This window comes from Astatotilapia calliptera, chromosome 23 (genome assembly GCF_900246225.1).
Source record: "Astatotilapia calliptera chromosome 23, fAstCal1.2, whole genome shotgun sequence".
NCBI lineage: Eukaryota > Metazoa > Chordata > Actinopteri > Cichliformes > Cichlidae > Astatotilapia > Astatotilapia calliptera.
The window spans coordinates 14491169-14513663 of NC_039323.1; the positions used below are offsets into that span (position 1 = coordinate 14491169).

The following is a 22495-nucleotide window of genomic DNA, read 5'->3' on the forward strand; positions in this document are numbered from 1 at the left end:
CAGTGTGATTAATAACTTTGGGTCAAGTTGACTACTTTGTGCATTTTTTTTCAGACTACGGCTAGAAATATAAATATGCATTAGCACTTGCACATGCCAAACTTTATTTTTAATTGCATGACAGCAAAATACGACCAGCATTTGTCTAATTTTAATATTTTAAGTTTTGAAGTCTACAAATTGGTCCATATTTAAACTTAACACTTTTTAACTTCAGCTTTAAAAAAGCTGGTATTTGGAATGGCAGATAATTACAGGAACTTTTTATTTCATGCCCCATTTAAAGGAGAAAGGGAAATTAAACAAAACAAACGCTTTTATCGATGAACAGGACGTTACGTTTTACCGCAGCGCCCCCTGGTGGCGTCCTGGTGGCATGACACAACAGACGGCTGAATCCGCTGCAGGAACAGCTTTGGACCAAAAACCGGGTTGAGAGTGTCGTCATCGGAACCGTGTCGTTCACTTGTTAATAACTAGCAGGCAATGGCGACATGCGGAGAAGGGACTCCTCAGTGGAAAACAACGATTATTGTCAGCACATCGCTTCAGGTAATGTTAGAAAGTTTAACCTGAACCGTCAAAATGTTTTGCTCGGTCGGTTTCTGGTGGCAGTTATAAAAAAAAAAAGTTAACATAAAGAGCTTTAGCCATGAAGCCAAGGCACTAGCACCGACAAAATACGTGAAATATTAGTTATTTGCCCACCTCTGACTTTGAATAAAGAACTGTACCAGCTAACGATGCTAGCAGTTAACTTATCTTCATTTTGTTTCCACAGAGCCACGAAATCATTAGGATGCTAAACGCTCAGCAGCACCGCATCAGGTTTTCAGACAGTGTTCATCCCGGAGCCTTCATTTTTCCTCTATCGGGTAAACCCGAGTCCCCCAGTACACCTGCCGTGTATTTTATAACCCACTATAAGACATTATTCTGTTTTCTATAAGACACTCAGTGGATTTTAATAATGTAGTGTAAAGTTTTCATTGTTCACAGTAAATGACCTCATACTTTGGTTTAGTGTGATGGTAGTGGGGGGTCGGGGTTTATATCAACTGGGAAAGCTCTAAAACTTATGAAAATGCAGTCAAAAGTTCTAAATCTTTGCACTCTTTCACATTTTCTAAAGCTGTCCTAAAGCCCCTGGGCCTTATGTTTAACACCCCTGATTTAGACTCTTTACTTAAGTCATAATCCTATTTAAGTAGCCTAGTGGGAATGTTTTAGCATCAAAATATGTTTCAAGTGATTAAGTAAAAAGTACTCCTACATATACATTAATTTAGCACCAGAGGAGAGGGTGTGAGTGTAACTCGTTTGGTCTGATCCCTGATTGTGGCAGAATTAAAGCCCATACTTACAGATATATATATGTGTGTGTGAGGTTTTTTTTGTTGTTGTTGTTTTTTATTTATTGCAGGTACTGCATTCCTGATGGTTGACCCGCAAGACCTCCCAGAGCCCTCTGAAGAATCGGGAGTCTTTGAGAGGATAAAGAAATTTGTGCAAGTCCACCGCAACTGCTTTTTACTCCTTCGTTCACCATTTAAAGGAAAAAAGGAGCTGGAAACGCTGACTGTGATTCAAAACCGGTAGATTAATAGTCATGTTGTGTCATTTTTGCTTTACTTAACTGATTCTAACGCTCTGGTTACAAGGCTTTGTGACAGCAGCTTGAGGATATAATAATGATGATGTCGGAGTACCTCATGGGTCAGCCCCGGGTTCTTTATTATTTAGTTTGTCTATTGATTGCCAACCTGAAATTTGTCCACCTACAGTAACTTCTATGTTGATTATATGGCTATCTACATATTCAAACCAATAAGCAGGCTACAGGAGAATAAATAGCCTCTGAAAAATCAACCATAGATATTTATGACTCTGTAAGTATTTTCAGAGTAATTGTTTTTTTAATTGTCATTATTGCTATTGGTATCTTTTTTGTATTTTATCTCCCCTAACTTTGCTTTTTTTCTTGTCTGTCAAAGAATTTGTGGATTTTGTTTTTAAAGGTTCTATATTGAAAACAGAATAACTATATTGTACTAAGGACGTCTTTATCTCTTGCAGATTCTTTGGCAGCAATCTCAGGATCCTGCCTGTGCAAAACACTGATGAAATTGTTAAAGGGATGTTAACAATTGCCAAGGTAACAATGGAGGCGCAGCTATTTGGTATATTTTAAATATAAATGAGATAAACTGATGTGTCCTTGTGAAACCTTGAATTAAATTAAGCCACACCTTCCTGCAGGCCACCAGTAAACCCCATGTAGACAGCATCCGGGACCGGATTTCTCTGGCTCGGGCTCACATCATTGAAAGCAGTCCTGTGTGGGAAATGTTAAGAGACATGCTGCAAAACCAGGCAGGTGATTCGACATGTTTTATTTAATGCTAACCAGCAGGAGCCCAATGTGCTGAACATAGAAAAGCAGACATTTCAGTATATAGTATCATCTTGTATACATTCTTGTATATAAGCACACACTTTATTCAGTCAAACAAAGCAAACCAAATAAAGATATATTTAGAAAAATATTGAAGGGTCTGAATTCAGAGCCTCAGTTTAGTTTGTTCTGCTTCTCCTCTGTGATCTCTTCGATTCGGGCTATAAGACTCTCCATGAGGTCAAATGTCACCAAAGCACTCTGCAGCACCTGAGAAACATGACAAAAGTCAGCTTGCTAGTCGTAGAGTCCAAAACATAAATGAAAATTATTAAATTAGAAGAGTTTTCCTGACCTGATGCTGGACCTCCGGGGACATGTTGGACACTTTCTCCTTCCTTACTGTGATGCTTTTGACTAATTTAGTGGGTCGAGCAGCATCTCTGGCTTCTGGGCAATAGGAAGTGTTGACAGTATAAAAATAGACTCTTAAACTATTCGTGTAAAGCTTATTTCACTGGAATTTTGTCACACAGATTAGTAGCTAATTCCTACCTTTTGCTTTTAGCTTTTGGTCCTCCCTCAGTGCTTTCAGTTCAGAGGAATAATACGCTCTTGATATGCTGATACATACACGCAGCATTTTTAGGTATTCCTCTTTGATCCTGCACAACTCTTCCCACACATCTTCCTAAAGGAAGGCAGAACAGATGATCAGCGTCCTGCCCTAACCAGGCATTAACTGAAAGCTTTGTATTAGACTTACTTACATTGGTTCTCAGCTCTTCGTCTCTGATAAGAACATAGCGTAGCAGATTTAGGCTCTCCATTATCCTGGATAAACAAAGAGTGCTACTTAATGGCTCAATCTGGATGAAGCTTCCCAGTTCACACAATGACAGACTTTTGTCTTTGAATCTCTGCAGGATAGTTTTTAACTTGATTAGATCTGAAGTTGAAAATTGCTTTAATTTAGTTCCATTAACTCCATGTATTTTGGTAGCAGATACGGTTTTCTGTATTTCTTTCAAAGGTCAAAATATTCTAAGGATGCCTTTGAGCCTATATTCCATCCATCCATTCGCTTCCGCTTATCCTTTTCAGGGTCGCGGGGGGCGCTGGAGCCTATCCCAGCTGTCATAGAGCGAGAGGCGGGGTACTTAAGGGTAATTATTTCAATTTCCAGGTGTCCCAAAGTCTAGGTTGTAATTATAATGACAGTTAAATGGAATTTGCTTCATTAAAAAAAGTTTTTTCTTTTTAAAGTATAATAAAGCTACTATTATGCTCTCAGCACATGCCAAAGTATCCATGTTTACGATTTTGCCATAATCAAGAATTATAATTACGTCTCACTCCACTGACTTTGTGCTTCAGTTAACCAGGTTCCACCTCCTCCAGCCTGCTGTAATAATGCTTCAAACTTTTCTCGTTACTCACTTGTCCATACTGCTGAGCAAATCTGTCTGAGCACCTTGTGGCAAGCACAGCACCAGTGTCATCAGTGAAATAAACTCCGTTCCCAAGAACCACTCATTGGCGTTACCCCACTGTAAAAGAGTTGTAGTACATTTAACGTGTAGAGAAAAAAAATACAGGCTATGGCGTGACTCTCGTGTTTTTCTCACCTTCATAGAAAGTTCAAATTGATTCCTGATGTTCTTGATTATATAACTTTCTATTCCTGCGTGATTGCTGGTTTTTAACATGCACCTACAACAACAGCAAAAAAAACAAAAACAGCAAGCGTTACGTTAAAGTGTTAGAAGACTAAGAGAATACTGTAAACATTTGTCAGCTGGAGTGTAACTGGAAACGCTAGATGGAGAGAAGCAGCAGTAAATTAATAGAGGGACAAGTTAAGAATATGCTGTGGGCCATTTGTTTTTAATAAAGTGTTAAAGTAGTCTATATATAGCTGTATAATGGGCGTTAATTTCACACCTGGAAAGAAATTGCAACTGCAATTGAAACTGTTTTTCTCACCTGAAGAATTTGTGCTTTGCTTCTGCATCTAATTTATTGATGAATACCTGGAAAACCTGCAGGCCCGATTCTCTCTGGGGGAGCAATGATCAGACGGAAGAGCGAACAGATGTATGCCTTTTATAGTGTAGCAAAAGTCAAACATTTTCCCCATATTGACCACTAATGAAGCACTCACCAAGTGCTGTATTGGACAGTCGGTAAGAACTCGCCGCAGGTTCTGAGAATTTAAGCACAAAACAGCTCACTGAGCTTTCGGTGTGATGGTTGAGTCATTTAAGTCAGCTACAGCTGTGAATCGCAGTAAATGTTACAACTATAATATTATAGTTTACAGCCACTTCACAGTCTGAGTCTCAAAGTCTCATCACGTTAAAAAAAACAAAAAACAGCTTACTAACTGATGCTTATTTTGTAGTTTTGAATAACATTTTTAGGCCACTAGAGGGGAGCAGAGAGCTGTATCACGTTAAAGACACGGATCCATCCTGCAGTGCAAGCAAGCATTCTTCAGCTTCATTTGGAGCTCCCTTTGTTTTTGCCAATTGGGTTGCTTAAGTTACTTGACTAGCTTGTTTTGATTTCTTAAGCGCTTTTCACTGAAAACAGCTGCCTGCTGAGGATAAAAGCACTGAGAGCAGTGAGTGCGAACAACAAATGGTTTATGTGTGACAGCTAAACAATGAAACATAAAACCCTATGAAACTGAGGTAGGCTGCAGATTGACAGTTCACTGTCAGTTCTTTACCTAAAGCAGCTTGGCCTCGAGAATGAGGATTTTGAAATTTGCTTGCTTGGAAATTGCTTCTACTAAAAGTATCAGATGAGTTTGATTTTCAGTGACCTTGAACTCAAGGAAAGGTCAAGTTTCTAAAAATCTTGTAAATAATAGCTCGAGAATGAGCCAACTTAGGATTTTTAAATTCATACCATAGAAGCAACCACGAAAAATCTCGGACAGGTTTTGAATCTCAGTGACCTTGACCTTAAAGGTGAAGGTCACAGAGTGACATGCATGCACTGACAGTGATCTCAGTGAATATGCAAACAGACTTAAGACATCTCAGGTTTTTCTGTAATTCTGCTGCTCCGGCCTGTGTGTGTATGCAGCCTGAGAAATAGAAATGAGTCTGGCACGGCTGCTTGTCTTACCTGTGTCACACTGTAGAAGCTCTTCAGATCCAGCAGACTCACTGGGAGGCTGTTGTCCTGCACACGCTCCAAGCTTTTTGTGAACAGCGCCTAATAATAGATAATTATGGGCAATTAAAATGAACTCAGTCTTCTGCTTTCAGATGTTTTTCATACTGATGGGCTCTTACCAATCCTTTGAGCAAATGTGATTCTTTTTTGCTGTCAGAGAAACACAGATATGACTCTGATTGTAAGTTTGTTCTAAAACAGAAAACATGTTCACTTAATGTTGTGTTAACAGCATACCTGCTGAGCAGCTGACTGATGTATTCCATGTTGCACTGGAGAATAAACACATGGCTAGAAAGGCAGGAAAAGTTCAACATTAATAGTTTTTAGTGAAAGTAAATTTAAGTAAGTAAAATGTGGCTGCTCACGTTACCTAAACACTGCTGGAAAGTTGTCAATGGTAATGAGCTGAACAAACAGCAGATAAGCCAGACATGCTCTCGCCTCCTTGAACTGATTATTGTCCATCAGGATGTTTTTCCTCAGTGAGCTGAAGAATAAGAGCTCCGGAAGAGGCTCTTTGATTGCAGAAAGTGTGACCTGCAATGCACACATGTGACTTGGGACTAAATAACTAAAACATGTTGTGTTCTAAATAAAAAAAAAATAGAAGTAAAGTGAAGTGACTTTGCCCGTACCATTATCTCTACTGCAAAGAGCCACAATGGTGATCTTCTGTCGTGCTTCAGTTCAGCCTCAAGCAAAGGCTCTCTCAAACTCCTCATGCAGCTAAACAGAGAATGCAATCAGTTATTCAATTCGAAGTCATTTTGCTTTGCCATTTGTATTTAATATCATTAATAATAATAACTACAAATAAACAGAGTTGCAGAGAGAAACATACAACTTCAGAAGCTCAATCTTTAGCTCCTCATCTTCAGCTGTAGCAGCACAATTTCCGTCTGTCCTTTTCACCTCCTCCACAAAAGGTTCTGTGAACACAGTCAAGGCAGCGCTGCAGCGGCACAGGCCGTACTCATCAGCCTCCTCCTGCTGCTCCGTGTAAGGCACAGGCAGCCGGGACAGCTGCTTCTGCAGGGCCGACAGAGTCGAGCCCACACAGGCTGCCTTCCCCTCATCCAGTCGGAGAAGTACTGTTTAAAAACACAGTTTGTTAGTTTACAGTAAGCGTACAGCAGGGGGAGCCCTTTAAAGAAAAAGAAAAAGCAGCATTTACTTGTTCACCATAACCCACCAATGCATGGAGAAGCAGTAACCGCACTTAGTAAACCAGGCTACATGTGATGCACATGATCTACATGTTGTCTAATACAAGAACCCTGCAAAAAAAAAAGGTGCTATGACGGTAAAGGTGTTCAATGTTTGTCAAAAGTGCTGAAACTGTCGATTCAAACGTATTGTTATTTTGGCCGATTAGTTTGAGGTGTTTTTGGATCGTGTTAAATTTTTCTTATTTTATCCACTGCATTTATGTCAGCTTAGACAACAGCAATAACAACTCTCCCCACTCACCTAATAAACTAGCAAGCGACTCCACTGACCTGATCGCGTCCACCGAGCTGTTCGATTGATAATGTTACCAGGCCTAACGGGGATCATTTGATTATTGGTTATGGCTGTGCAGTTTAATGCGATAAAAGCAATTCTACCATAAATTCATTTTTACTATTGCAAATCTAAAAATGTTGTCAAAAAAAGTTGTAATTGTAGTTTAATATTGCCGTTGTAGTGGATGATGGTGAATCAGGCTGAATCTGCAGCTATTCCTAAAAGCTGTGTTTATTTCTATGGTAGAGGTAGAATTTATGGCCGAGACTGTTGTGTTGATTTAGTAGTAGTACTGTTGCATGATTAGTTGTGTTACCTGATTGAAGATGCGGAAGAAGGGCTAGGATTGTCTCGGAAATGGCACCTGGATCAATGCCTTCAATTATTTCAAGCATGCAATCCAGGAGTTCATTTGGCCTGCAAGTCTTAACGAACAGATGCAACGTTTCAGGTGATGCACGGGGAGCGTGTTTCACTATGTAGAAGAACTGCTTGCACCTACCCTGGTCAGATGTGTGATGGCAGCTTGGTATTGATCCAGACCCTTAGCTTTTTTTACAACTTCGTTTAGAAGAGGTGCCAGTATAACACAGCCCATAGATTTCACAATAACCTGCAAGTGCAACAATAGGCAATCAGTACACGTCACCGGGAACCTTAAAAGCGACCCTGTCGGCATATGAATTTGATAGTCCCTTCCTTTCCATTTGCATGCATCGCTGCATAAACTGATGCATGCAAAAGAAGTGCAGTTTCATCTTCACAACTGCTGGTTAAAGTGTGATCTACCAGATCACACACACACACGAAAAAGGAGTGGAAGAAGGTGCAGGTTTCACCTTCTGAAAATAATTTTAAAAAGGCATTAGACTATATAGATAATCTGTGGAAAAAGATTCTTATTAAAATCATTTGTTGCAGAGCTGCAATCCCATGACTGTCAGTTCACCTATTTGTTCTTCTCCGCGCGGCTTCTTTTTTGGCAATGGTTTTGAAAGTCAAAATCCAGGGATTTCTCATTTTATAATCAATCATTTGCAGCCCTTGAGATTGTTTTAGCTCAGAAAGAGGAAGGAGTGAGAGATGACACATGCTTTAAATGTAGGCTACAAATAACTGCACTGAGCGTGGAGAGATGGGACAACCAAGGGCACTTAGAGAAGCGCTGTATTGAAGAGGGTTATCAGTGGAGCGAGAAATCTGACTGAATATCTGCTTGTTTTCCCAGCACACCTCCAGGTCAAGAGGCTAGGAGGCACAGAGTGGTAGCTGCATGTTAATGTTTAGCATAGTTGTGTAGCAGGCAAGAGGCTGCTCGCTTCAGTAGGTTCGATCCTGCAGTGTAGCCGTGCTTTTAGAGCTGTATGGCAGATTAACGCTGCCAATCTGCTGTCACTTCATATCTGTGAGGTGTAACTGCTACGGAGGAAACAGCTGCCCTGATCTGCTGTGTTGGCAACGACGAGGAATACCTGGTTTTTCTCATCTTGTATGAATTTTAAGAGCTGTTGACTTTCACCCTCACTGAGACTGGCACATCCCAAAGTCTTGAACTGCTGGTAGTCCTCAGGCTTCAGATCGTCTTCTTGAGTATTTCTCTAAATACAGGACACAGTATATTACGTCATAATGTTTTCTTTTACTATTGCTGATGAACACCATTGAGCTTAGTCATGAGTTTCCTCTCAGAAGCAGTAGATAGTGCTAGTATAGTGTGAGTAGATGTCAGGATATCCTGCATAAACCCTAAGAAACAAATATATTTATTTAACATGGACTTCCTCTTGTAATGTTACTGAGTGAGGAGGATCAAACGAGATATAATGAAGGCAGCGTCACCCAACGCACCAGTTCTTCTATACTCTAATGCTAGCAGCTAATCTGTCAGCCGTTATGCTATTTTTCCCCACACTTGAAGGTCATACTTCATTGCAACATCAGGAGAGGAGATCCTGAGTACGATAGCCTCAGCTAAAATGTGTTGCCATGGCGCAATATTGTTGACTTACCCATCTCTGGATTATCTCTTTCACCTGATCTTCATTCATCATCAGTTTCTCTTCAGCCCTCACAGACAATCTTATTATCAGTTGGCCTTTATTTTGACAGATGATGCAACAGCACAGAATCAAAATGATCAAATATATAGCTCTCCTGGTGTCTTGAAAGAGAGACAGAGAAAGAGGGAGAGATTCACTCTGTAAGGAAGCGAAACATAAACCTCTTAGGTCTCTTTGTGCTTGACATGTACCGTAATAGGATTAAACCAGAGCAGTTCAGTGTGGTCACAGAAAGTGCAGACATGTCTGGAAGGATCCAGTCACATAAAAACTGTACAGAGGTTGTCACTGCTTAGAAAGAGTCCAAAATAGGAATTTAAATATGACAAAACTGAAACTTCGGTGTCAAAACTTGTGCTCATGATCTATTTACACCTGCCCTACCACTGAGATATTTACCTAATTTCCTGCAGTGTAGGTGGGGATATGCCACTTTAGCATAGTCTGCAACTAAAATAGAAATTAATATGCATGCTAGCAGTGTAGTTTGTGAAAATACATTTTTAGTAGATTATATTTTAAAGTTCTGCTACCTTAAAATGAGGTCATTTGCATAGAGGGAAATATAATTTGTGTATTAGCACAAATTTAGTAACCTTCATTGTAGTTTGGGGGTTTTTTTTTCTTCGCCTTGTGAAGTACACCTAGTTTAGTACACGTACGTTTAAATTTATTTGGGATTTTTTCTTATCCCCAGGGTTAAAAGTATACACAATGTACCAAATACATACATACACCTCCACTAATATTTAATTAAATTCCCCTTGTTCCAAAAATTTTCAGTAGGGTTGAAGTCGAGGCTTTGGGAAAGCTGTTCCAGAAACTTAATGTTAGCTTGATTTATTCCAAAACAAGTTTTAATGTCTGTTTGGGATCATTGTCCTGTTGGAACCGACACGTTTCAGCTGTCTAGCTGCTGCTTTGAGGTAACATTGAAGAATTTAGGGGTAGTCCTCCTGGTTCATTTTTCCATCCACTTTGTGCAGTGTACCAATAACACCAGCAGAATAACAGCATAACAGCATCAGACCGTGATGCTACCACCACTTATGCTTGACCTTTGGTGCAGTGTTTTCAGGTTTGAAAGCCTCGGCTTTACTCCTGACCTGAAAACCTTTCTTCAAAGGGCGTATGGTTTGTCAAATTTCAGTTGAGCCTGAAGGAGTCTGTTCCCTTTCAGTCGATTCACTCGGTACAACACATAAGTATGGGATATCACGCCCTCGCGTGTCCTGGCTGAAGAAACCTTTATTCACGCCTTTACGGCAGATGACGTGTGATGACACGCGCAAGGCCCCGCCCGCACATATAGCCGCTGCCATCACCGTCATCCCTCAGTTCTTACGCTCTTCACCTCGCTGAGAACACCTCTGCTGAGTTGGGCTAGCTAGCTACTGCTAGTTAGCTCCGTTGTCTGCCAACTTGAACCTAGCTTAACTGCCCCTGTTGGTGTTAGCCTCCACCGCCCAGCTGGTGCGTAGGCTGCCCGCGGAGCGCTATTTTCAAGTTTTTCTTGTGCAGCGTTTCGCTTTGCGTTTTGGGAATGGACTCCAAACCGAAGCGAGCAAAGCAGAAATCTTCTGTTCGCCCCTGTCCTCAGGGATGTGGTTTCTCTTTGCACGACAGCGACCAGCACGATGCCTGCCCTGTCTGCCTGGGGATCGTCCACGCTAGGAGAGCGTTGACGGAGCCCGAAGCTTGTGCGTTTTGTCGCCAGCTCCGACGCTCGACCCTGGAAAGACGGGTGACGTTTGTGGAAAGAGTGCTGGGACGCTCGGCTGTCGCACGGCATGACCCTCTTCTTTCCGAGTCTGGAGCCCCGGCTTCGTCCGAGTCCGAAGACGAAAATTTTCAGGTCGATGTCCCCGCGATTAGCTGGGCTGACCACATGGAATACGTTGACGGGTTAGCCGATGACGGACCGGAACCATGCAGGAGCGCTGACGGGCTTCAGCCTGGGTTGAAGCCCGCCAGCGCTCCCCAGGAAGACGATGACGTGCTGGACATCGGCCTGGACATCCATGGTTTGTCGGAGGATGAGCAGGAGAGCTCATTGTCGACCCAATATGCCGCCGCTGCTGCGCCGGTCGGCCACGATGACACCTCTCTTTTCTCCCTGTTTCGCCGTGCCGCTGAGAAGCTGCAGGTGGACTGGCCCTCTCCTCCACCAGCTCGGAAGCCGTCGCGGTTTGCGGGTTTTTTCCTTCCACCGGAGCCCGCAACGGCCAAAAACTGCCTCCCCATGTTCCCAGACTTTCTCTGCGAGCTAACAGCGTCATGGGACAAACCTCTGTCTACCCGCGTCACTGTGCCCGGCTATGGACAGTACATGGAATTGGACGGCGCCGAGGGAGCTGGTTTAGCTAACCCACCCCCTATGGAGCCGTCTCTGGCTGCTTATCTGGCCCCGTCCCATAACCATGGTGTCGGTGGCCCCGCAACTCTGCCGTCCAAGCACTGCAGATTCTCGGCCTCGCAGCTGGAGAAGATTTATCGGGCTCAGGCCGGCACCGCTCGAGCCATGAGCTCCGTCACCATGCTCCAGACGTACCAAGCAATGTGCCTGGCGGAGCTTGGATCGCTGGTTCCGGAGGACAGCCCGCTGTCACCTCTTCTTAACGAGGTTAGAGTCACCACGGATTACATCCTCCGTGCGTCTCGCTGTGCAGCGCTCTCCCTGGGCAGAGGGATGGCTTCGACAGTGGTGGCGCAGAGGCACCTGTGGCTGACCCTCTCCGACGTCCCTGATAGAGACAGAGCTGTGTATCTGGACGCACCAGTGTCTGCGGCTGGGTTATTCGGACATTCACTTGAAGCCATTCAGGCTAGATTCGATCTGAGGAAGAAGCAGACGGAAGCTCTGCGCGACATCATCCCCAGACGCCAGCCCCAGCCCAAGCCCACTGCTAGCTCTCACAGGCCCGCCGCTCCTCTGACAGCTGGCAAGAGACCGGCGCCCACTGCTGGAGTGGGAGGGCCGCCGGCGAGAGCACGTACTCCGGCCCGAGCTCCACGCCAGTCGGCCTGGGGCAAAGGCCCTCCCCCGGGCCCCCGACGGGACCCGACGCCCAGGAGGAAGAAGCCTCAGCCCTCCTAGCTGTGATTGCGAGTGGGGAAGGGATCCGGCAGCAGGGAGACGCTGCTCTTACCCCTCTGTTGCCGCACAAGAGGTGCCGCTTAAGTTCTGTTCAGGTTGTCAGCCCCAGAAGGCGCTGCACTTCCCTATCGCGGTCTCCCAAGCACATAACCCCTGCACACGGTTCAGATGTGTTGAATGTTCAAGCGGCCACATCGAGTGTTCCCGCTGTTTTTCATTGTTATGCCCCGGAAAAGGTGCACCCAACAAAATGTATAAATGTACATGTTCCCATGTTGCAATCAATAAAGAGTGTTGTTTACTCTCAAACAATCTCAAATGCTCAACCTGCAGGCGAAATGAGCCAGGTCAGGCAGGGGATGCAGTCCCCTGCAGACACACTGGGGGGCGACGGCGCCCCGCCGTCAGTGCTGCAGGCCAGCCGGCTGGCTGCTCACTTCCCTCAGTGGCGCGCTTGCGCCCCCTCTCCGTGGGTGCTGCAAACCGTTGCCATGGGTTACCGGTTGCAGTTCCGGGTCAAGCCGCCTCGTTTCCAAAGAGTCGTGAACACGATTGTCAACCCCGAGGCAGCCTTGGTACTCAGAGAGGAAATACAGGCGCTATTACAGAAGAGAGCAATACGGGTGGTCCCCGCTTCGGAGACGGACAAAGGTTGGTACAGCCGTTATTTTGTCATTCCGAAGAAAGGGGGAGGGCTTCGTCCCATCCTCGACCTGCGAGTCTTGAACACGTACCTGCGAACGTACAGGTTCAGGATGCTAACACTCAGACAGCTCCTGAGTGCAGTCGGCCCGGGAGATTGGTTTGCGACAATCGATCTAACAGATGCTTATTTTCATGTCGCTATACACCCGAAACACAGGCAGTTTCTGAGGTTTGCATTCGAGGGCGTAGCCTACGAATACCTAGTGCTGCCGTTCGGGCTGTCGCTCGCTCCCCGCACCTTTACGAAATGTGCCGAGGCAGCGCTAGCGCCCCTCAGGAAGAGGGGCATCCGCATCTTGGCCTACCTGGACGACTGGGCTCTCGTGGCTTGCTCCAGAGAACAGGCGGAGACGCAGCTGTCGCGGGTTCTGTCACACATTCAGACACTGGGGTTCTCTGTGAACTTTCAGAAGAGCTCGCTAATCCCAGGTCAACAGATCGCTTTTCTCGGTCTGGAAATATGCTCTCTTTCCAGCCGCGCACGGTTGTCAGAGCACAGAGTGGCCGCGTTTCATCGCTGCCTCGCTCAATTTCAGCTGGGACGCAGACTGCGTTTCCAGACGATATTGCGCTTGTTGGGCATGATGGCATCTATGATCGCCGTAGTGCCGCTTGGGCTGTTGAAAATGAGAGCGTTTCAACGCTGGACTCTCTCTCACCGTTTGTGTGCTTCGCGTCACCTCCGGAGGAGGCTGCCGGTGACTGCGTCTTGCATGCTAGCTCTCCGTCCTTGGAGGGAGCCCGGGCTACTGCACCAGGGCTCTCGGATTGGGAGGGTGTTGTTTCGCAAGGTGGTGTCCACAGATGCTTCCCTAAGTGGGTGGGGAGCGCTGTGCGAGGGTGCGTCAGTGAGAGGGATCTGGTCCGCGGCTCAGCGCCAGCTGCACATCAACCACTTAGAGCTGTTAGCAGTGTTCTTAGCTCTAAAGCGTTTCCGTCCAGTCCTGCAGGGCCAGCATGTCTTAGTCAGGACGGACAATTCAACAGTGGTGTCTTATATAAACAGGCAGGGAGGAACACGCTCTCTTCCCCTGTTGCAGCTGTCTCGCTCTCTGCTGTTATGGTGCAGTGTTCATTTTCTGACTCTAAGAGCCACCCATGTCCCGGGCCACCTGAACCTGGGGCCGGACCTTCTCTCCAGGGGGGGTCCTCTGGTGAGAGAATGGAGGTTACACCCTTCAATAGTGGCTCAGATTTGGGATCTATTTGGCGAGGCGCAAATAGATCTTTTTGCTTCCAGGGTGAATGCTCACTGCCCCCTGTACTTCTCCATAATCGACCACGATGCACCCTTGGGCTTGGACGCGCTAGCGCACCAATGGCCAGACGTGCTCCTGTATGCATTTCCCCCAGTGGAAATGATATCTCCAATTCTGGAGAGGGTGCGTCGGCATTCCCTCTCTCTGATCCTGGTGGCCCCTTGGTGGCCCGCGAAGTCGTGGTATGCAGAAATAATCAGCCTGCTTGCAGCAAGTCCTTGGCAGCTTCCTCTCCGCAGGGATCTCCTCTCTCAGGCGGGGGGGGAAGTGTTTCATCCGCGCCCGGATCTGTGGCACCTTCATGCTTACCTGCTGAGAGGTTAAACTTGGTTGCTAAGGGTCTGCCACCTAGTGTGGTAGCGACGATTCAGAGCGCCAGGGCCTCGTCTACTAGAGGCTTGTACGCTTACAAATGGCGAGCCTTCGAGCGATGGTGCCAGGACCGCCACACTCTCCCATTTCAGTGCTCTATTGTGGATGTTTTGACATTCCTGCAGGAGCTGTTGGATAAAGGCCTTTCGTTTTCGACGATCAAGGTTTATTTAGCGGCTATATCTGCTTGTCATATCGGTTTTGACGGGGTGACACCAGGTGCGCATCCCCTCGCCGTGCGTTTTCTGAAAGGGGTTCGCCGGCTGAGGCCCGTGCTTAAGTCCAGTGTCCCGGCTTGGGACTTGTCTTTGGTGCTGGAGGCCCTTTGTGGCCCTCCGTTTGAACCCGTTGAGTCGGTAGATATGAAACTTCTTTCGTATAAGACCGCATTACTTCTCGCTTTGGCCTCGGCGAAGCGAGTGGGGGACCTTCATGCGCTGTCTGTGCATCCTGCCTGCACACAGTTTTCTCCTGATGGCCGCAAGGTCGTATTGCGTCCGAATGCCGCCTATCTTCCCAAGGTCATGCCTGCATCTTATAGTTCAATGGAGTTTGAGTTGCTGAGCTTTTGCTCCCCTCCTTTTGAATCTGAGGAGCAGAGGAGGGTGCATTCTCTTTGTCCGGTGCGTGCGCTACGCACCTACATTGAGCGCACTCGGGATGTGCGTTTGTGTGACCAGTTGTTTGTCTGCTTCGCTAATCCGAATAGGGGTAGGGCTCTGTCCAGACAGAGGCTGTCCCACTGGATTGTAGAAGCTATCTCGCTGGCATACAGCACCGGAGGTTTTGCGTTGCCCCACGGGGTGGGAGCTCATTCCACCAGGGGGATGGCGACCTCATGGGCTCTTTTTAGAGGGGTGCCTGTGGCTGATATTTGTGCAGCGGCTAATTGGGCGTCGCCGCACACTTTTGTGCGGTTTTATCGGTTGGACGTTACAGCCCCTTCGGTGGCTCATGCTGTCCTTTCTGCTGGGTCTACCACTCACTAAGGATGTGGTGGTCCCGTTCCGGTTCGGTGGCTGCTCTGCGGGGCGTGTATATAGGTCCCATACTTATGTGTTGTACCGAGTGAATCGACTGAAAGGGAACGATTAGTTATGTCTATAACTTCTGTTCCCTGAAGGAGAGGAACGAGGTACAACACAGGGTGGCCCCACTGAGCAGTTGGCTCGGTGAAGAGCGGCTATCGAACTGAGGGATGACGGTGATGGCAGCGGCTATATGTGCGGGCGGGGCCTTGCGCGTGTCATCACACGTCATCTGCCGTAAAGGCGTGAATAAAGGTTTCTTCAGCCAGGACACGCGAGGGCGTGATATCCCATACTTATGTGTTGTACCTCGTTCCTCTCCTTCAGGGAACAGAAGTTATAGACATAACTAATCGTTTTGGAGCAGGGGCTTTTTTCTTGGTCAGCCCCCTCTTAGTCCATGGCAATGTAAGACCTGCTTCAGTGTGGACAGTGTGAGCAGTTTTTAGTTCATGGCAGGCTTGAGCCTTGGTGTTTCCTGAGTTGTTCCTCAGTAACCTAACCTCCTAACCCATTTCCTCTCAGCTGAGGGTGACAAGTTGTTTGTTTTTTCCAGACCTTGTCAAAGTAGTAACATGGCAGGGGTTAAAGTTCATTTTATATGCATTGCAGGTATTGTTTATAGTGTAAATTATATTGGAATGAGATCATATACATATGATTTGTAGTGTACTAAAACATCAGCTATACTTCTTTTCAAATAGATTTAAGGAGAGAACAATGTGTAGGACCCATTGTGATGTGGCAGTATCTATAGAAAAAATAAATCCTGTGACACACGCTGGCTGCAGCAGACTTCTCAATGTAATTAAAAGGAAGTGCCTGCTGTACACAGATGCACAGGGATTACGAATGCCTTTCCATGATTGCTTGATGACAACATATTGCTCTTCTGTGCAAACACAAAGGCCTCAAAGGCTTTGATCGCCTCTCCCCCCTCAGCATTTACGTGCGTGTATAATATAATACAAGCACAATCACTGACTTCCTGCTCCTGCTTCAGCAGAGGAGAAGCTCATGTCCTGATTTTAGATGAATAGGTGTAGAAGCGTGTTTGAACGGTCGGATTTAGCCGACATCTGCCGCCCAGGTTTGCTCTGTGTATTGCGCTGTGATGAAAGCCTTAGACAAAAGCCACAAAGCAAATACAGTACACAGACTGCTGCTCAGTCCGTCTTTGTCCCTGATTTTGCTGTCATTAATTGCAGGCTGATGAGGTTTTGTTTTGGCAGTGCTCCTGGGTACACAAAATATTAAAGCACACAAGGTCTAGGCTTAGGATAAACAAACGCAGAGTTAAGATTTAAAATAAGCTTAACAGTATTTGAGTCGAAAGAACCATTATGTCACAGAATAAGTTGTTTTAACTGGTATGTAATTCCTAGTTTAAAATTTCTTCAGTTTTGTTTGAACAGTTGATGCTCCACAGTCGTGAAAACATCGTGTCTCTGATTAACAGATTCTCGTTTTAAAGCGCAAGAAATCGGAGGACAGAGTCAGAGCAGTGATCCCTTTCCAACTCAGGAGGGCACTGTTTGTCTTGAGGGCTTAACTCTGATGGCAGAATCAGTCTGTGGATTCAGCACCTCATTGTTAAATTCACACATAGGTGAAAAAGATCTTTTAATTTTAGACCCATGCTAAAGTTCAACTTTAACAATATAGCAACACAGGTAAGAGACTTGGCATGTCTTCCGAATGTCTGAATAAGCAATAATCAAAGAAAAAACATTTTGGCTTAACATTCTTAACATTTGGCTGGAAGGTAAATATGGTAATAAACATGCATCACTATCAAAGCAACAGGGATTCCTGAGCATCGTCAACAAATGTCAATTCGAGGCTCACAGTCAGGGTACTGAGGCTGGTGTCAGAGCATCAAGAGCCGTCAAACACAGATGTCTTTAGGAAAGGAGCTGCCACGGTCTTATTCTGAGAGATGTATTAGCTGGTCTAGGGAGAAAAAGAGCTCAAATGCTGCTCGGTTGACTAAAGTCTTCTTTTCAGAGCAAAGTCAAATTTTGCACTTCATTTGGAAGTCAAGGTCCTGAAGTCTGCGGTGTTTGAAGTCCAGTGTGAAGTTTGTGAGGATTTTGGTTGCCATGTCATCTGCTGATCTTGGTGATAGTTGGTCCTCTGTATTTTATCAAATCTACTCCATGCTGAGAAACTTTATAGATATGCTGATTTTATTGTCCATAAAGAATTAGTACCTGCTCACAGAACCAAAACTATTAAGTTGTTTGCTGACTGTGTTATTACTGGTTAAACTTTAGGGTAATGTCAAGAGGAGGATGAGAAACACCCAGCTCAAAAAATACAGAGGAGCTGAAGGCCGCTACGAAAGCAACCTGAGGTTCAGTGACACCTCAGCAGTCCCACAAGCTGATGCCATGCTGCACTGATGCACTTACACTAAATGTGTAAAGTACTGAGTGTATTTTCAGAAATATAATGTTTCTGTTTATTAAGTCATTTTTTTTGATCAGTCATATGGAATATTCCAACTATGTGAGATCTTGAGTAGCCATAATCGTCAAATTTATCACAAAAAGGCTTAAAAAAATATCACTTTACTTTAGTTTCAGTTTTCTTTAAATTCAAAGTGAAAATCTCACCAGCAAAATTGCATATATTATTTTATAATGTCAAACAAGACATTTCATGACATTGCTGTGGATCCAGTAGAGAGGCCATTTGGCAAATATCAATAACTAATAAAAAAATATTTTAAAGAAACAAATACAAATATCCTTATTTGTACCCTTAATATACACAGTATAGCCATTAATACTGCTACTTGTATCGCTGTGAAATGTGACACTTAGTCTTCATGATGCAGGATGTTTTACACCGGTATCATGTCTTTGATTAACAAGTGAATTCATTTGAGAGTCAAAGAAGTATCTGTTTTCATGAGTGCGCATTCTGAGCAATCATTGGAGTGGTGGAGATGCTGTCTGGCAGTCTGTAGGCATGTGGAGAGCAGTTTGCAGTGTTCAGAGCCATATCTCAGGTCACTGATATCAAATATCCATTTATATTTAATAGATCTGTGTTGCTACAGCAACCAGTATCCACCTCCAACAGATTCATTCAGGATTTGGTTTAAGGTTATATTCAAGGGGCACTTTTAAGACCTTGACCGTAGTTTCTTAGATTGAACGAATGAGTAAGATGGACCGTATCATTTCAGTTGCGGAGCAGATGTGTGCAGTATTCATAGAGCAGTCTAATATGCAAACATTCAGCAGTCCTGTGAGAGTGGGATAAAGCCTCTCCATTTTCCTTCCATATTTCCTTGGTGACCTCTTAGAGAGCAAGAGAGTCTAAGTGAACTATTTATCCAGTCTGCTTCCCCCCGGAGGCCTCTGCAGACTGCTTCAAGCTCTCCTGTCTGCCTGAAACCTCCCCAGGCTCTGCAGTGCTTGTCAGGAAAAACTGCCATGTTTAGGGCCTCTCCCCCGGGTCCTGCATCAGCTACACTGCTGCTTTATGAGGCACGAAGATGAATTTGATTTTGAGATATTTCCTTTATACCGTCCAGATTTGCTTTTGTGATTGCTGCATTACTATTGGGAGTGTTTTTTTAAATGTCTCTTAATTTGTGAAATCCCAAAACTGTTTCCTCATTTACCCAAATTCCTTTGATGCATGCAAGGTGCTGATGAAAAAAATCAATCACATTTTTATTTCAGACGTATAAGTAACAAGTGTTAAAGAACAAATAAAATCAAAAAGAAATCTCATTTAAAATCTTTAAATTTTTATCTTATGTCGACCAGGGAACATTGCAATGTGTGCACATCCTGCATATATTCACATGTGAGTCAGCTGGACTCTACAGAGATATTTATAGCATGTCTAAATATCTCTGCGTCCATGTCTGTGCTCTTCCTTTTCTGATGGGTAGATTTTGATTGATATGCCGGTTACCACAAGTGACGCAACTTTTAAACTTGCACAACACATTTCTGCCAGTTTAAGGGTACAGACGTGCCCTGTTAATGCATTATCAGGGAGTAAAAAATAAAAGTATGTGTGATTTATTTCTTTTATTTCTTTTAATAAAACATGCTATGGTTCCTCAGGATAATCTGCTTGTCACGACTGTTTCTTTGGTGGAAATCATTTTCAGTAAGACTGTCTACACTTTGTGGATTTTCTAGAGCAGTGGAAAATGCATACAAAACAGCATGAGGGTGTGTCTGATAACGTGATTCCAGAAAAGTTGGGGTGCTGTTCAGAAGATATTCCAAAGGAAAAAAACTGCAGATGTGCCACTTGTTCCATATGTCACAAATACACAAAGTGCCTTCATCTGACAAAACAATCAAAAAATGTACTGAGAACATATAACATGGGATTAAGTGTATTTTGCACTCAGTGTGTGCACAAAATATTTGAGGCAGGGCAGGGAAAATGAGTTTCTCCGTGTTTTTAGCACTGCAGCCGTGCACTTAGTTTTTAGTGAATGTAACTCAAACATAGGGACATTGTACATTACTCAGAGACTATAGTCAACCACTGATTAATACATATTTGGATTTTTGGCAGCTGGAATTAACTGTGGGATTGAATAAATAAAAAAAAAACTGTGTTGTGCATGTTTGTGGATACAAATGAAGGATCGGTCAGTGTAAGACTACTCATGTGTTTTTTAGATGAATAAAATAATTGAACTCTGTGGCATCGGATCATCTTTGGAATCAACGGTACTTGTGATACCTGATCAGGTCGTTGTTAAAATTGCTACATGCTTTAAGCACTACTAAAGATCTGTTGAAGCCCATTTTATTTTTGTGACTGATGTCTCAAACCTACGAAGAACTTGATATATTTGTGTTGGTATGGTTAATTAAATGAAATCTTGATATTGTTTTGGTCAGTACAGAGATGCACGCTGGCACTTTTGTTCTTGTTTTTTCTTCCATGAACGGTGCTGTGGATGTCTGGAAGTTGAATATCTTTAGGGAGAAACGGATACCCCAGTGAACTGAGAGCTAATGGAGGTGGTGGTCTCACTAGGGAAAATCCGACCTTGGCCCCTTTTTGTAAAAGCTTTGCCTCTGTGGCAAACAATTGCAGGGAGGGGCTGTGCAGGCGCGGTCCGAGTGTGTTTAGTGAACATCTGTTTGCGCTTTGGCAAAGACTGTTGCTATAATGTCGTCCTGTCTTTTGCACATCATTCAACATGCCATAAAGCAGCTCTGTCTACCAGTGTACTATGAGTTGAAAGCTCCCAGGGTGAGACAAAGGCCCAGGCTCGACACCTCAGTGTTTCCTGACCTGCAGTGCCTGACTGGTATGGATCGACGCTCGGGAACTGCAACAAATCCATATCTAGTGGACCACGCATGCAGACTTCATCACCGCCTGCTCAACCTTTTGTCAATCGGCATTTTGATGACAATTCCCAGTGTCGAGTTGTTCCCAATCAATACACACAGAGCGGACACCTTCATACACGCAGATAAATGCTGCTTGCCGGCTGTATCTCTGGGCTGTGGAGACTGACACCCTGTCTGACTCTGATCGATAAGCGGCGCGCGGTGCGGCGCACAAGCTCGGCCGTGCCCGCTCTGCTTTAACACACGGGGCTTGGTTTCCCCCGGCAGCTGGGTAAAACTGCCCAGCAACTCCCCAAGGTGGATGAATCGGAGATGTTACATGTGAACTGGCTGTCAAAATGATTTTGTCATCTCCTCTTCTCTCCGGTGTTTAAAGATGCTGACACACTGTTTTTTGGGTTCCAACGTCTTGTTGAAAGTGATGGAAGCTTTTAGCCTTTTTTTTCCCCTCCAAACTCCCTTTATCCATTTAAGTGTTCGCTCAAGTGTTAGAATTTCTGTTTCACCTGCCACAGATGTCTCCTGGTACTTCCTGCCCGCTCACAGCTCCCTTTCAGGTCATCTGATTTGAACCCTTCTTTGAATTTACAGACTTTACAACTTCATTTAGAATATTTACTCTTGTTACTTGATGAAGTCTTTTAGATGCTGCTGTTATACTACTTTTTGTTCTTAGTTTCCCAATTTATTGATTTGCTGAAGCTTTTACTTTCTGCCATTTAATTTCGTTAGATTACATTAGCTTAGCCTAAAATGAAAGTAAATCTTAACACAACTAATCAATACTCCTTTTTTATATACGTGAGAGTGGCTAACATTAGTGGGTAGATAGATCAGAGTAAGAATAAAACAGTGAGTAAAAAAGGCCAGATCAGATTCAGCTTGGGGTCATTAATGTTTCAGAGGATGCCAGAGGGAGAATGGGAGAGTCACTGCACCGCCGGGATCCATTTCCTTTGACTGTGGCTTTGTCATTTTGGATCAATCCCACCATAACCAGGCCTATTGTAAAGTGACTTGGCTCTAATGGAGTGATAGGCAACATAATGGCATCTGGTTAATAATAAGGTACTGGGTTAATGTGTTTTAAAGGCAAGTGAGCCGATCATTTCTAACGGATAAATAGAACTTGCAATGGAGGACTGCAAAAACATGTTCTTGTGCAGGATTTGGCAGCAGCAGCTTGTGTTAATATAGTTACAGTGACCTCTCTTTCTCACTTCGTGTTCCCTAGCAGTGGCCCAGTGGAGATCTCAGGGGTTGTGGAAGTACTTACCGTTTCCTCCTCTAAGCTGTGATCGTCACAGTGGCGTTACTCCCGCTTTGATCCTGCTGCAGTCTGACACATGACCACACAGACCCCTGAATGGGCATTAGTGCAGGCTTCAGCAAACCCAACATCTGTGCCTCCCAGCACTGCCACTGCTCAAATCATTCATTAAATCAGAACACAAAAAGTAACTTTACTTGAATGCCTCAGCATAAATATTTGATCATGGCTGAGAATAAATCTTTGTCATTTTGTTCTCC

General features: G+C 44.4%; 2 protein-coding genes across 5 annotated transcripts; one reads left to right on the forward strand and one right to left on the reverse strand.

Annotated features, from left to right (window-relative positions):
- Positions 1-72: 72 nt before the first annotated feature.
- On the forward strand, positions 73-19330 carry c23h1orf146 (chromosome 23 C1orf146 homolog). Its single transcript, XM_026157750.1, has 6 exons — positions 73-552; positions 782-875; positions 1424-1595; positions 2077-2155; positions 2260-2373; positions 17891-19330. The coding sequence occupies exons 1-6, from the start codon at positions 487-489 to the stop codon at positions 18017-18019; spliced, it is 654 nt and encodes a 217-aa protein (XP_026013535.1). The 5' UTR covers positions 73-486; the 3' UTR covers positions 18020-19330.
- On the reverse strand, positions 2375-9558 carry LOC113015656 (glomulin-like). Of its 4 annotated transcripts, XM_026157748.1 has the most exons (18): positions 9103-9386; positions 8566-8691; positions 7596-7706; positions 7410-7518; positions 6429-6678; positions 6223-6313; positions 5958-6124; positions 5822-5875; positions 5704-5734; positions 5534-5623; positions 4560-4601; positions 4382-4455; positions 4024-4108; positions 3836-3945; positions 3166-3229; positions 2951-3086; positions 2751-2845; positions 2375-2665 (listed from the first exon to the last, which is right to left on the reverse strand). In XM_026157748.1, exons 1-18 carry the CDS (start codon positions 9142-9144, stop codon positions 2570-2572), a joined length of 1773 nt encoding a protein of 590 aa, XP_026013533.1. In that variant the 5' UTR covers positions 9145-9386; the 3' UTR covers positions 2375-2569. The 4 variants fall into 4 exon arrangements, with proteins under 4 accessions (XP_026013533.1, XP_026013532.1, XP_026013531.1 ...); XM_026157747.1 differs by having other exon boundaries at positions 2751-2842; positions 4429-4601; positions 9103-9558; XM_026157746.1 differs by having other exon boundaries at positions 4429-4601; positions 9103-9395.
- Positions 19331-22495: the final 3165 nt, after the last annotated feature.

What these genes read in the sequence shown, in the direction of transcription:
- c23h1orf146 (XM_026157750.1), top strand. Translation starts at nt 487, where the DNA reads ATGGCGACATGCGGAGAAGGGACTCCTCAGTGGAAAACAACGATTATT. An exon ending in CTGACTGTGATTCAAAACCG is followed by an intron (nt 1,596 to 2,076) that starts GTAGATTAATAG and finishes TATCTCTTGCAG; the next exon opens with ATTCTTTGGCAGCAATCTCA. An exon ending in GGATGTTAACAATTGCCAAG is followed by an intron (nt 2,156 to 2,259) that starts GTAACAATGGAG and finishes ACCTTCCTGCAG; the next exon opens with GCCACCAGTAAACCCCATGT.
- LOC113015656 (XM_026157746.1), bottom strand. Translation starts at nt 9,144, where the DNA reads ATGATGAATGAAGATCAGGTGAAAGAGATAATCCAGAGATGG. An exon ending in AAGAGATAATCCAGAGATGG is followed by an intron (nt 8,692 to 9,102) that starts GTAAGTCAACAA and finishes TCCTGTATTTAG; the next exon opens with AGAAATACTCAAGAAGACGA. An exon ending in TCTTCCGCATCTTCAATCAG is followed by an intron (nt 6,679 to 7,409) that starts GTAACACAACTA and finishes GTTTTTAAACAG; the next exon opens with TACTTCTCCGACTGGATGAG.